Raw genomic sequence first — 13,911 nt, forward strand, 5'->3', positions numbered from 1 at the left:
TTGGATGGTCTGTGTCAGGAATTTTTTGGATTTAACATTTTCTTTGATGGATACATCGATTTCTTCCATTGTATCTTCTACCCCTGAGATTCTTTCTTCCATCTCTTGTAGTCTGTTGGTTATGCTTACCTCTGTAGTTCCTGTTTTCTTCCCTAAATTCTTCCTCTCCATTATTTCCTCCATTTGTGTTTTCTTTAATTTTTCCAACTCTATCTTCAGATCTTGAGTTGTTTTGTTTATTTCCTTCACCTGTTTGATTGTATTTTTCTGTTTTTCTTTTAGTTCCTTCAACTCTGTTTCTTTTATTTCTTTCAGTGATTTAATTATTTCTTCTCTGAAGGCCACAAACTATTTGGCTGCATCTTCCCGTATTTCTTCATGGATGGCCATAATCTGCTTGTCTTTAACTTCCTCTATTTCTTTATGGATAGCCATGATCTGTTTGATTTTATCTTCCTCTAATTCTTTTTTTTTTTTTATCTTCTAAACCTTTTCTTTAGGTAATATTTTTATTGATTATTTGGGAATTTCACATAATGTACCAGATCATACTTGTTTCCCAGTGACACCTCCCCCAATCAAAATAAAGAGAGAAGAAGAAGAAGAATGTCCAATTTCTGTTGGTCATATACTCTCTAGACCTTGGTCACACTCCCCAACCCCTCCATGAAGCCATCAACTGTGGAGGGCTACAGTGGGGGTAGGGTGATGAGAAGAAAGATGGTTTTCACAGATGCCTTCCTGGTGTCTCATTCTCAATGGTATGTCTGCAGTCATTGATACCACTGCCAAAGAAGCTTCCTTTCCCCCCTTTTTTTTTTCAATACACTTCCTCTAATTCTTTATGTATTTTATTTGTTTCCTCTATTATCCTCTTCATCAGCATAGATGTAAGGTCATCTTCTTGAATTTCAATTATGCTGGGGTGTCTAGGGCTGCTCGCCCCTAGATGGCTGCGTTCTGGAGATGCCATATTGTTCAGTCTTTTGTTGGTTGAGCTTTTACGCTGACCTCTACCCATTGGGCTGTTTTAGGTGTTGGCTGTTAGTTTCTGTGCTTCCTGGAATCCTGAGGTAGGGAGAATCCCCTTGGCAGGAAGATGATTTTTCCTGAAGGAGGCTGCCTCTGCTTTTTGAGTATGGTCACTGTATGGACAGTGTTTCTCAGGAATTGCCACTGCTCACCTCAGGTGTATAGACCTGAGGAGTAGCTGTGGTCTTTGTTAGTCAGGGGGACTCTCCTCTCACCCGTAGAAGTCCTCAAGACAGCTGCCCCACTGCTGGGTTTCTCATTCTGAATTTACTGACCTGCTACTTTTGTTACACTGTTTTCCAGGTAAAGCCCTCTTGAAGAACCTGCTGATTCCCTAGCTGTGGGGTTTTCTCCCAACAGGGAAACTCAGTCTGGTACCCTGGGGCACACAGTTCTGTCTGGGAGGTGAGAGGAGCGTCCAGCGAGTCTCTGGGCCAGAGGCTGAGTGCTCTGCTCTCAACCGGGAGACTGTGCACCCAAGTTTGAGATGGGGGCTGGGGGCGCCGCTCTGGTCTGGAGGCTCTGCGCTCTGATCTGGGCTGGCAGTGTGTGTCCCCTTCTGGGCCAGAGGCTGTGCATGCTTCTCTGGACTGACACCTAAGGGCTCTGCTCTGGGTCAGAGGCTTGGCGCCTCACTCTGGGCTGGAGGCTGTGCCCCCAGGTCTGAGATGGTGCCTGGGGTGGCCGGTCTGGGCCCGAGGCTGTGCGCGCAGATCTGGGCCAGCAGCTGTACGCTTTGGGCCAGAGGCTATGCACTCTGCTCTGGGCCAGCAATTGAGGTCTCCGCTCTGGTCCGGAGGCTGAGCCCCTCACTCTGGACCAGAGGCTGTGTGTCCCAGTCCTGGATGGTGACTGGGGCCGAAGGAGGCTGCGTGCGCCGATCTCGGGCAGCGGGTGCGCCCGCAGGTCCCCAGGACCTTTACCAGGGATTGACTGGGTGACCTGAGGTCGGTCCCAATTAATTTCCACACCGTAGGCTTTCCTCTCACCTGGCAATCACAAACGCTGGTGCTTTAGGTCTCTGAGTTCAGTCTCCTGGCCGCTGTGCCGACGCTGTTTTCCTGCTCCTCAGACACAGTGTCCTCCCGGCGCCGCCATCTAGGCGCTCCCTCCACCCCCACGCGCAATTAGTCTTAATTAGTCATTAATCTTATGTACCCTGTACAGCTTGCAAACATCATTGTATCAGCAACTACAATTGAATTCTGTTTCTGATAAGCATAAAAAACCTGATTGATTGCAATAAACTTGTCTTGGCCTCAGTCTTGCTGAGACCGTTCCAACCCAGGCCTGTTTTTCATTTCTACCGACCAAATCAGAAGACCCTGGGTCGGTAGCAAGCGCTGGCGCTTATGCTTAGAGACCCTGTCTCAATAAACAAACAAATACATAAGACGTCTGAACTACAAATCCCACAGTAGAGCCACTTCGCTTTCCTCCCTTGTCAGGCACTTCTCTCAGCCCTGGCTCTGTGTGTGTGCCTATGCAGTTAGCACCTTCTTCTCTGCCTGCCAGACAATTGCTTTTGCCCTTAGGAAGTCTCCTGGCTGATGCCTCCAGGAAATTGAGGGCACAATGCCAACTATGCTTCCAGCACTTCCCATGGATAATGTTGTATCTCCCTGCTGCCTGCTTTGTTTCTCTTCCTCATGAGACTCACACAGAACGATTCAAAAGCCATCATACATGCACATCTGCCTCACACAGTTCTGCGCTTGAGAATCAAACCCAGAATCTCAGGTCTCTATATATTCTCTTTTATAAATTAGTTTTCAATTAGCAGTTTGCATTTTCATACACTCTTTTAAAAATATGAGTGTGTGTGTGTGTGTGTGTGTGTTTGTCTGTGTGCACATGGATGTCCAAGAGCCCTGAGGAGAACATCAGATACCTGGGGCTGGAATTACATGTGGTTGTGAGCTGCTCAATGGGTGCTGGGACTCAAACTGTGTCTTCTGTGTATATATATGTGTGTGTGTGTGTGTGTGTGTGTGTGTGTGTGTGTGTGTGTGTGTGTGTATTGAGACAGGGTTTCTCTGTTTAGCCTTGGGAGTCCTGGACTCACTTTGTAGATCAGGCTGACCTCAAACTCACAGAGATCTTCCAGCCTCTGCCTCCCAGAGTACTGGGATTACAGGTGTGTGCCCAGCTGTTGGAGACAAGCCCTGAGAAACTTCTGACCTTTTCTCATTCCCCCCACCCTGCTGCGCCTGGCTGACCAACATCCTGCTTGGCAGTTGCAGAAATGTGCTAACTGTACCATGACTTCTCAAAATAACAGCAAAGTGTTCCAGGCCCGGGCCAAGAAGATTTTGTAACTTCCACCCTGCCCCTCCCTGAGTAAGAAGGTTCTACACTGTGCTCCTCCCTTGCCCCGCCCCTATCTAAGGTTGGCCTTAAAAGCCTGCTTTTCAATAAAATTTGACTCTTGACAAGTGCACATTTGCTTGAGTCCTTTCTTCTCTCTCGCCCGTTTTTCTTTCAGGCCTGGGCCTCTTCGAAGACCCCACGAATTACTAGTCCCGCAGGCGAGTACACCTGGCTTTTTTTTTTTTTTTTTTTTTTTATGATCTTTCCTTCCCTATATCTTTCCTTTCTCCCCTGCTGGTCCCTTTTCTTCCTCCCTCCTGATGTCATGTCACAAGTATTTTATTACCTTCATTTTTTATCTTCCCCAACCCTCCTATGTTTGTTTGTTTTGTTTTTTTCCCTCTCATGGTCCTCATCTTCATGACATATATCTGCCCTAAACACATCTTTAAGAATTAGAATCTAAGACCCACATGTGAGGGAAAACGTGATGTCTGTCTTTCTGAGTCTGGGATACTTGGCTTAACATAATGATCCCCATGCATTTCCATGCAAGCCCTTGATTCTTTTTTCCTCATGGCTCAATGAAGTTCTGTTTTGTACATGTCCCACATTTTCTTATGCGCTTATCTGCTGATGGACATCTGGGATGATTCGCTTCTAGCAAGTGTGCACAGGGCAGCAATCATGAATGTGCACGTGTCTCTGTAGTTGGACCAAGGGTGCTTAGAGTACATACCCTGGAGCAGTATATATGGATGGATCATATAGTAGTTCTGGTTTTCACTTTTTTGAGAAGCTTCCATACTGATTCCCATAGTGGCTGCATCAGTCTCAATAACAGTGAATAAGAGCTCAGGTAGTGGACATTTTGGTTTCTTTTAAAAATTCAGTTATATCAAGTAAACAGGTTTTCGTTTAATCCCAAGTGTGGGATATAAAACTCCTTTTTTTTTTTTTTAAGAGATTTATTTATTTATTTTATGTAGATGAGTGCTCTATCTCCATATACCCCTGCAGGCCAGAAGAGGGCATCAGATCCCTGTATAGTTGGTTATGAGCCACCATGTGGTTGAGGGAATTGAACTCAGGACCTCTGGGTGAGCAGACAGTGCTCTGACCCTCTGAGCCATCTCTCCAGCCCCCATAAAACTGATTTTAATTCACCCACAGCTGATAGCCTAATGCAGATCAGAGAGGGGTGTGATCATTGGGAGTTGAAGATAGTTTAACTCTGTGGACTCTGAGAGGGCATAAATACCAGAGCCCAGAGAGAGGAATAGAGGCTCCAAGGAAGTGAGGCTCCCAGGGAGGGGTGCTCCAAGGAGGTTGGGGGACATTTCAAGGGACACTCCAAGAAGGAAGAAGGATACTGTTGTGTTTGCTGTTTTGCTGGTTAGCGGGACTGCTAGATATCCTGACAACTAAGATTGGTGTTTTTCCAAAGAACCCGATGACCCTAAACAGCCAGAAGTATCTAAAGAGAACTCCATCCCCTCTCCCCATTAACCTTCTATCTCTCCTACCTAGTATTGGGGTGTTAGAATGTATTAGAAGAAATAAGTTGTAGAGAAAGGAGGTAGAGGCATAAGAAACCCTATTAGAGTTAAAAAAAAAAAAAAATAGTGCCTACAGGCTCCCCTTGCCTAACATTCTTGCCAGCATTTTTTCTTGATGACAGCCACTGTGACTGAGGTGAGATGAAGTCTCAAAGCAGTTTTAATTTTCCTTCCTCTGATGGCTAAGGATGCTGGATATATTAAATGTCTGTTGGCTGTTTTGTTTCTTCTTTGGAGAACTATTTATTCAGTACACTAGACCACTTATTGGATGGAAGATTTGCGTTCTTGTTGTTTGTTTGTTTTTAGTTCTTTACATGTTTTGGATGTTAGCCTGTCTGAGCTGGCAGAGATTTCCCTCCTCTCTGTAGGCTGCCTCTCCACTCTGCCGATTGCTTCCTTTGCTCTATAGAAGGTTTTTAATTTGACAGCATCCCACTTGTCAGCTGGGGTTATTTCCTGTGTTATTGGAGTCTTTCAGAAAGTCTTTGCCTATTCCTATGTCTTGAAGTACTCTTCCTGTTTCGCTCTAGCAATTGCAGTGTTTCAGATTTTATATCAAGGTCCTTGATCCATTTTGAATTGATTTTTGCGCAAGGTGAGACGCAGTTCTAATTTCATTCTTTGTATGTATACACAGTTTTCCCAGCACCATTTTCAGAAAGGCTATGTGCTTTTCAATGGGTGTTTCTCAAAAGTTGCGTGGCTGTAGCTGTCTGGGTCCCTTGCTGTATGCACTTGGTCTGCATGTCAGTTTTGTGCCAACACTGTGCTGTGTTCATCATTGGGACTCTATAAAGTAATTTAAAATCACGCAGCTGCATTAATCTTTCTGATTAGGGTTACTTTGACCATGAGGAGTTTTTTAGGTATACACATTAATTTTAGGATTGTTTTTTCTCGTTCTTCAAAGAGTGCCGTTGGAATTTTGATGGGGAGTGCAATGAATCTACAGGCTGCCCTTGCCAATACCGCAGTTTTCACAGTGTTAATTCTCTCAATCCATGAGCTAGGGTCTCCCCAATTTCTGTTATATATATATATACATATTTTTTTCAGTGTCTCGGTTTTCTCTCCATAGATACTTGAGTTATAAAAGCCATGATTTTTGCCCTGGGCTCTCTAATTTCTGGGACAGAAACTCTGACTTGTAGCCTGTGTTAACCCTGGAGCCTGCACTTCTGTAACACTGTTGGAAGATTGCACAGCAACAAGGCTCTACCTCTTCCCTTTTTCTCTCCCTCCCTGTGAAGCTCTGTCATTTTATTTAATATTTAACATGATTTAGCCAAGTATAGCAGCATATCTGTAATCCTGGCACTCAGGAGATTGAATGTAGGAATGTAAATGAAAGATGGAGAGTAGCCTGAGCTGCACAGTAAGATCCTGTCTGAAACACAAAACAAAAGACAACTTTCTAACTTAAGCACTACAGACACTTCTGTCTTTTCAGAAAAGGCCAGATGTGCTGCTGTGACTGGACACACATCTGGGCTCCAAGCTTTCCATCTTCCAAGACATGGAAAGAAGCAGGATTTGAAGTCACTACACATTAAGAAAATACAGAGCAGTTCTCAGGAAGAGAGTGGGGGCCCAGCCCAGATCAAAATTCAGAGAAGACTGTGAACAAAAAGGAAGTCATCTGCCTCTCCTATCTCACCAAGCAAGTGTTGCTACTCTCTCCATATCCTTGCAAGCTTCCAAGGTGTGGTGGTTTGAATCGTATGGCCCCCATAGACTCATGTGTTTGAATGCTTGACCCATAGGGAGAGACATTATTAGGAGATGTGGCCTTACTGGAGTAGGTGTGGCCTTGTTAGAGGAAGTGTGGAGACAGGCTTTAAGGTCTTATATGTGCTCAAGCTATGCCCAGTGCGACACACAGTCTCCTTCTGCTGCCTTTGGATAAGATGTAGAACTCTCAGCTCCTCCAACACCATGTCTGCCTGCAAACTACCATGTTTCCTGCCATGACGACAATAGACTAAACCTCTGAAACTGTAAGCTAGCTCCAATTAAATGCTTTCCTTTATAAGAGTTGCCACAGTCATGGTGTCTCTTCACACCAATGAAACTCTAAGACACAAGGATATAAGCCAGGGAACAGAGGGTGAAGGAGAAAGCTTCAAGAGTTTTCCACAACCACTTTCAGGTACTAGCCCTAATCTTGTCTCACAGGATCTCATCCTGGAAGCTTCTGCCACCTGACTGCCACAGGTCGCTGCTTCCTGACCCCCAGATCCTCTTCTCAGTCTGGCCATATTCTGGAATGTCTTTCTGTATTAAAGGTTGTCTCCCTTAAAACCAGTTTTAACGACATGTAAATCAACCCCTCTCCCATTCCCTGTGCTTCTCCGGACCTCCTAGGCTGATGTTATTGCCTCAGTAACTCCAGACCACACAAGTCTCACCTCCAGGCCCTGCCATTCACCACCACATACTGCCTCCTTGGTATCTGGCCCTTCAGCCGTATTTCCTCAGAGTTCTTGGAACGCCCAATCATAGCCCTCTAAAGAGCCCTTCAGTAGCTGCTCACATCTAAAACATGGTCCCACCTTTTCCTCTTTGCATATTAGCCAAACCATGTGGCAGATAGAAAGCATACTTTAATATCATTTCATAAGAAACATAAGGACTATGACAAATCCTTTATGTAAAGTAGCTTTTTGTTACATGGAATGGGATTCTGAAAACTATGACACATACTGTGTCAAATGTCTTTTCCATGGGGGAGCTTATTGCTTTGGTGGATGTTGAGGACTAGTGGAGATCAGCTAGAAGGCCAGACGGCAGGGAGGAGGGACTAGGGCTGAGGTTAATGGCAGTGCATGCAAGTGAGACTATTCTAGAATTATTGAGGAGATAACAGCAGCTAGAGGGCTTGGCTACTCAAGGTTACTCACTAGAGTAAAAGAGAAAGAAAGGCATTGAAGGCTAACTACTCGGGGTCTGGAAACCCATGAACTTTGGAGGCCAGCACTCCTCACGGTGGGTAGAGTTGGGGTTGGCTCTCTGCTCTCAGAGAACTGGAAGGGAAGCCAGGCCCTCGAATTGTTCATTCACAGGGCACAGGCAGCAGGAACTCACCGTGGTGACAAGTGCCACCTGCCAATTCTCCAGCTGCCATTCACATCGGATAACAGGAGACACAACTGCTATTAACATGATCTCCATGGCCTCCACAACCTGAAAGAGAAGCAGAAAACAATGCCATATCTACACACCAGCTCATGTTACCTCCATACAGGCCTGTCACCTCCTAGTCCCCATGTCCTTTCACCTAGGTCAGTGGTTCTCAACCTGGGGATCAAAGGACCCTTTCATGAGGGTCACCTAAGAAAGACCATCAGAAAACACAGATATTTACATTACGATTCATAACAGTAGCAAAATTAGTTATGAAACAGTAATGAAAATAATTTTATGGTTGGAGGTCACCACAACCTGAGAAACTGTATTAAAGACAGCAATCTTCCTAATGATTGGGGACCACTGCCTTAGGTGAAAAAAAAATACAGTAAAGCCACTCCCAGTGGCATATACCAATAAGCCCACCAGGCAGGAACATCCAGGGTTTGAGACCAGTTCTGGCTTCGTATCAAGACCCTACTCAAGAAACCCGAAACACAACGAAAAGAAAGTAGATATCTATAGCAGATCCTCAGCTTTCACAGAGGTAATATTCAGAGCTTGGACAACTTGAGCGTATCCCTAAAGAGGGAGGGCACCTACTCCCTTGCGATCTTGCTGAGCTGTGTGTTTGCTCAGGAGCACTGAGTGGCCAGTTACTTAGCTAGTGGCTGAGCCTGGTTAGCTGCTGCATATCATGCGGATGATAGGACACGCCTTTGCAAATGAGGTTTTGAAAGAGCTCCTTATGTCAGGAAGCTGGAACTCAAGGAGATGGGAAAGTTTCTGAAGACTAAAAAACAATAAAGCAACAGGCACAGGCAAGGAGCTAATCATCAGGAAACACTGTCTACTGAACAGATGCTGTACTAGGTCTACTGACAGATAGATATACTACTTAGTATTTCAAGAAGAGACTAGATAATGGGTGCTCTGGTTTGCTTTATGTTGCTGTGACAAACACCATGACCGAAAGCGATTAGGGGAAGAAAGGTTTGTTTAACATACAGGTTAGAAACCATCACAAAGACAAGCCAGGGCAGGAGCTCAACGCAGAAATGTGGAGGCAGGGACTGAGGCAGAAACTGTGGAGGGATGCCATTCATAGGCTTAAGTAGCCCAGGCCCACCTGCCCATATATATGTGTATATATACATATACATGGTAGAAGTGTGTGTGTGTATTAGAAGTGACTCTCCCTGGAGGAGTCATACACGCTTGGATATGTATGTATGTATGTATTTGTGTGTATGTGTTTACGTGAATCTATGCATGTGTAGCACATGTATACAGGAGCCATGGAAGCCACAAGGTGGTATCAGATCCCCTGGAACTGGAGACGGTTGTGAGCTGCCATGTGAATGCTGGAATCAAACCTAGGTCTCTTGCAAGAGCACCAAATGCATCCCTCTCAGCCAGCCTTATTTTCTTAGAGTCTCTTACTAAACCTGAGGCCCACCAGCTTGGCTTGACTGGATGGCCAGCAAGTTTCAGGGATCCTCCTGCTTGCCTTCCCCACCACACTGGGGTTTCAGGTGCACTCACCCCTAAAAGCAGCTTTTACATGGCTCAGACTCAAGCACTTGTGTCATAATGTTTGTTTTTAAGATAGGGCTGGCTTTGAACTCTTGGCCTCAAGAGATCACCATACCTCAGTCTTCTGAATCTCTGGGACTACAGTACCTACCACTATGCTCAATCAAATCTGGGGGCTTGCACCTACAGGACAGACCAAACACCAACATCACAGACAAGGGCATCAGGAAGAGGAAGGAAAAACAAAGGAACAGAACACATTTGTCTGGGGTTTCTCTTGACGATACTGCTGAGACAGTCTTCGAGCTGTTTGTTATGGTGATGTGGAGGCCTAGCATGAAGAGGAGGAGCAGCGATCCCTAAGCTATAGGGTTCTCTTGTTAGTATGTGGCTTGTCTCCCCTAGAGAATTGCCCAGAGTTCGGGTACTGGAATGTTTTAGCACAGGATCCAGACACATGGCCATCTCAGGAAAGCCTTCAACTTAGTAAACTCAGCTGCAGAACAGCTGTATGATCAGGACCAAATGTCCAAAGGGTTCCAGTGGAAATACACTAGTTAGGAGTAACGCTGTCTCACTCTCATAACAGAAGGTAGTAAAACCCTGCTGTGTCCCATCTATGTGGCTCTTGTGTATGGAACTGCGGAAACATGTGGACTGCGAGGGTCTTCCCTTTATCAACAAGGAAGGGTCTGGGTTGCATAGCATGCTATCATGAAAGGTGAGGTATGATACTTCAGCATACCCCTTTCTATCCCAACCTTTCTCCTGAGAGCACACAGCTCAGAAAGATGCGTCAGAACTTGTGGTCTACCTTCATGTTGCGTGACTCTTTTTCTGACTTTCTGTCTTGGTTTTGTGTTTTTAGAGAAGATTTCACTCCGTAACCTAGGCTGGCCTCACAGTAATCCCCTTGCCTCAGCCTTCTAAGTATTTGGATTACAATCATAAGCCATGATACCCGGATTTTGTTTGCCATTTTTTATTTATTATTTGTTTGTGTGTTTGTTTGTGTTTGAGACAATTTCAAGTAGCAAAGGTTGGCACTGAACTTGCTATGTAGCTGAGGCTAGCCTTGAAATCCCAGTCTTCCTGCTTTTTCTCTCAAGTGCCAGATTACACCCACGTATTATCTGCTTCTTCTGGTTAGTGAATATTTGATGAAAGTTATGACAGAATTAAATATTTAGGATTAGAATCACCTAAGCCCACCATACCAAGGACATCATAACAAGACAAAAGGAACAGATTTTATCTGATTTGATCTTTGTGCTGGGGGTTGGGGGCATCTAGCCCATGGTCATGCTGGAATTTCACATGCTGGGCAAGCTCTCTTTCATGGAGATATATCAACCATCCCTTTCTAAACTTTTTTTTAAGCCTAAACTTGTGTGTAGTGTGTGCATGCGTGCATGCATGTAAGGGTATGTGTCACAGCACACATGTGGAGGAATCAGTTCTCTCCTTACACCTTTACATGAGTTCCAGGGGTTGAAGTCAGATCTCATGTATCCCTAGCTGGCCTCAAACTTAATATGTAGCAGAAGATAACCTTGAGCTCCTGATCCTCTTACAGCTGTCTGCCATGCCTAGACACAGCACCTACAGTTTAGGAGAAACACGTGTCACTGAGAGAAGGAAATGACTGAGTCTTTTAGGGGATCTAGAGTCTTCCTGACAGCAGCAGCTCCAGGTGATACCAAGACACACATGCTCAAGAGCCATGTGTCTACTCCACAAGAAATAACTCCATGGTCCTTCCCCGACAGTTCAATGTGAAACTCTAAGATGAGTCTTGAGTTGCTAGAATACAGACGTACATTTGATTGTTCCCAGCCAACCCATTGCAAGAGCTGATGAAATAATTTCCACATAACTCCCACTCCCTGGGATAGACAGCCCAGTTGTGAAAGCCAGCAGAAAAATTGGTGCCAAAGAGTGAGCTCTGTATCACAGATGCAGATTCCCCAAGAGCACTCACCCCGGTGCTCCCCATGATCAGAAAAAGTGCGATGTGGAAGCGTCCAAACCCGATGGTCTCCACGGCATCCTCCACAGTGAATGTCTTTGTCTCTGATAAGGAAGACAGAGTATGAGGACCACTTGGTGGGAAGGAAACCCTTGAGGATTGTGGCTCACCTTTGGAGGTCTGTGCAACATTATTATTATTATCATTATTATTATTTATTGTTTGGGTCTCGTGTAGCCTAGACTGACTTCAAATGTAGCAGAGGATGACCTTGAACTTGTGATCCTCATGTCTCTACCTCTCCAGTGTTGGGGTTATAGACATGTACCACCATACCCAATTTATGTGCTACTGAGAATCAAATCTAGGACTTCGTGTAGGTTAGGCAAACACTCTACCAGCCGACCACAACGTTGGCCCCTAACTCTTTATTATAACAATGCTAAGCACTAGTGTAAAAGCCGAGCCTTCCGGGACAGAGATAGTCTTACCTTTCTGCTGCGGCTCTGGGGTTGCCTGGCTCAGCTTCCGAAGGCTAATGATTGTCACAGGCTCTGTCTGTTTGGCTGCCATCTAGGTCACTCCAATTCCCCACACAGCTTCCCTAATGAAGCCAGGGCAAGTAGCAGAGAGGAAATATAGTGACTACAGAGTACAGATCATATGCCAAGTCCATTCCGTGTAAAATTGCCTTGAGCCCTCAAAGTCCGAGGAGGTAGATTGGTAGGCAGGCTCAGTCAGCAAAGTGCTTGCTATGCACACAGGAGGGGCTTTCTGTATACCTAGAACCCATGTAAAATGCTGGTATGAATACAAGAAGATTCCTGGGGAACTCTGACCATACAGCCTGGCAAACTCTATGAGCTCTGTGCCTGTGAGAGACCCTGCCTCAGAAAAAAGGTGGACTGCATTCCTGAGGGACCACACCCTAGGTTGACCCCTAGCATACACATACATGCATTGGCACCCAAGGTGGACCTCAACATGAGCACCCACACAGGTGCACATTTAAATCCTGGGAGATAGTTCTGTCTTCTGTCATCCATTTCCTCTGGAAACAGGCTAGGCTTGTGCTTAGAGTCCCTCTTTGCTGTTTACTAGGGGCCTGGCTTGAGGAATTCACCTTCTTGTGCACCTCCTTATCCTCACCCCTAAAATGGGGATAAGACAGTAATTGCACCTAACTCTTAGGCTAGTGTGGGGAGGAATGAACAAGCAAGTTAGCTCGCAGAAAGTGTTGATCCTGCACCTGGCATGCACAGTCCTGCTCTGTAAGAGGAAGCTGTGAGCCCTGGTTACTCCCACCATGAGCACTGCTTATTAAGCATTTGGTGCCACAATAAAAAGTGATGACTGTCCTGGGCAATGGTGGCACATGCCTTTAATCCCAGCACTCAGGAGGCAGAGGTATGTGGATCTCTAAGTTCAGAGTTCAAGGCCAACCTGGTTTACAGAACAAGTTCCAGGACAGCCATGGCTAGACAGAGAAACCCAGTATAATGATGACTACAAAAACTGGAAATATAGCCAGGATGCTACATGCATTTGCTCACAGGAAAGACAAAATGAAGACCTCAGTGATTGCCAGGGCTACAGGGTAAGACTCACTTTCAACAAAATGAAACACTTCAGTAAGCCTTGTGAAGTCAGTAATCCAGCACAGACTGGGAAGGGACTCTGGAGACTCCACCCCGAGCTGAGGCATTGTTGGCAGTTGATGGCTGCTGGGGAAGGACGGGAGTCATTTTTTTCAGGGGTGTGGATGCTGGTGGGCTGCTGATGCACATTCAGGCAACACTAATGGGAATCTTAAAGGGGCAGTGGTTAAAGAGTAGAGCATGAAGGTGAGACAGTCATGTGAGAAGGGTGGAAAGCACTGAGAGTAAGGTGAAATGGAAGCTTCTGGTTTCTGGAAGACTTAGTTTTGTCATGTGACGCTTTGTTGCAAGCAGGGCATGTGATGTTTTGCTGGAGGCTGGCTTATAAGAGGGAATGTGATGTTTTGCTGTGAGCTCTTTCATGCAAGGGGCATGACTTTGGCCAGCTAAGGAGATATATGGAGGCCCGTGCACAGTTAGGCTTCACTTTTTTGGATCGACATCACTATGCTGATCTTCGTGCTTCTACACTTGACTTTACAGAGAGAAACATTCCAGAGAGCTTCTCAGGGCAATCTAACTGTGTCTTGTGGCTTTTGCTCACTTGTTGTGCTGATTCATGTTGCTGATTGGCGTTGGCGTTTAGACTGGACTGCTGGTATCCTGACAACTGAGTTTGGTAATCCCCTAAAGACCCACCAACCCTAATCAGCAGGAAGTAGATAAAAGAGGTCTATAGCCCTTTTCCCTACTCATCAAGCTAAGGTGAGTGGGTTGG

The 13,911-nt window shown here is 45.5% G+C and overlaps 1 protein-coding gene across 1 annotated transcript in view; it reads right to left on the reverse strand.

Annotated features, from left to right (window-relative positions):
* The window catches only part of Svopl (SVOP like), a 55,382-nt gene extending 43,265 nt beyond the window's left edge, over positions 1-12,117 (reverse strand). Inside the window, exons 1-3 of the mRNA XM_060378788.1 lie at positions 12,027-12,117; positions 11,548-11,639; positions 7,989-8,087 (exon numbers count right to left, since the gene is read on the reverse strand). Coding sequence (XP_060234771.1) covers positions 7,989-8,087; positions 11,548-11,639; positions 12,027-12,108 — 273 coding nt within the window. The 5' untranslated portion in view covers positions 12,109-12,117. The remainder of the gene's footprint in view (positions 1-7,988; positions 8,088-11,547; positions 11,640-12,026) is intronic.
* Positions 12,118-13,911: the final 1,794 nt, after the last annotated feature.

Source organism: Meriones unguiculatus, chromosome 3 (genome assembly GCF_030254825.1).
Source record: "Meriones unguiculatus strain TT.TT164.6M chromosome 3, Bangor_MerUng_6.1, whole genome shotgun sequence".
Lineage (NCBI taxonomy): Eukaryota > Metazoa > Chordata > Mammalia > Rodentia > Muridae > Meriones > Meriones unguiculatus.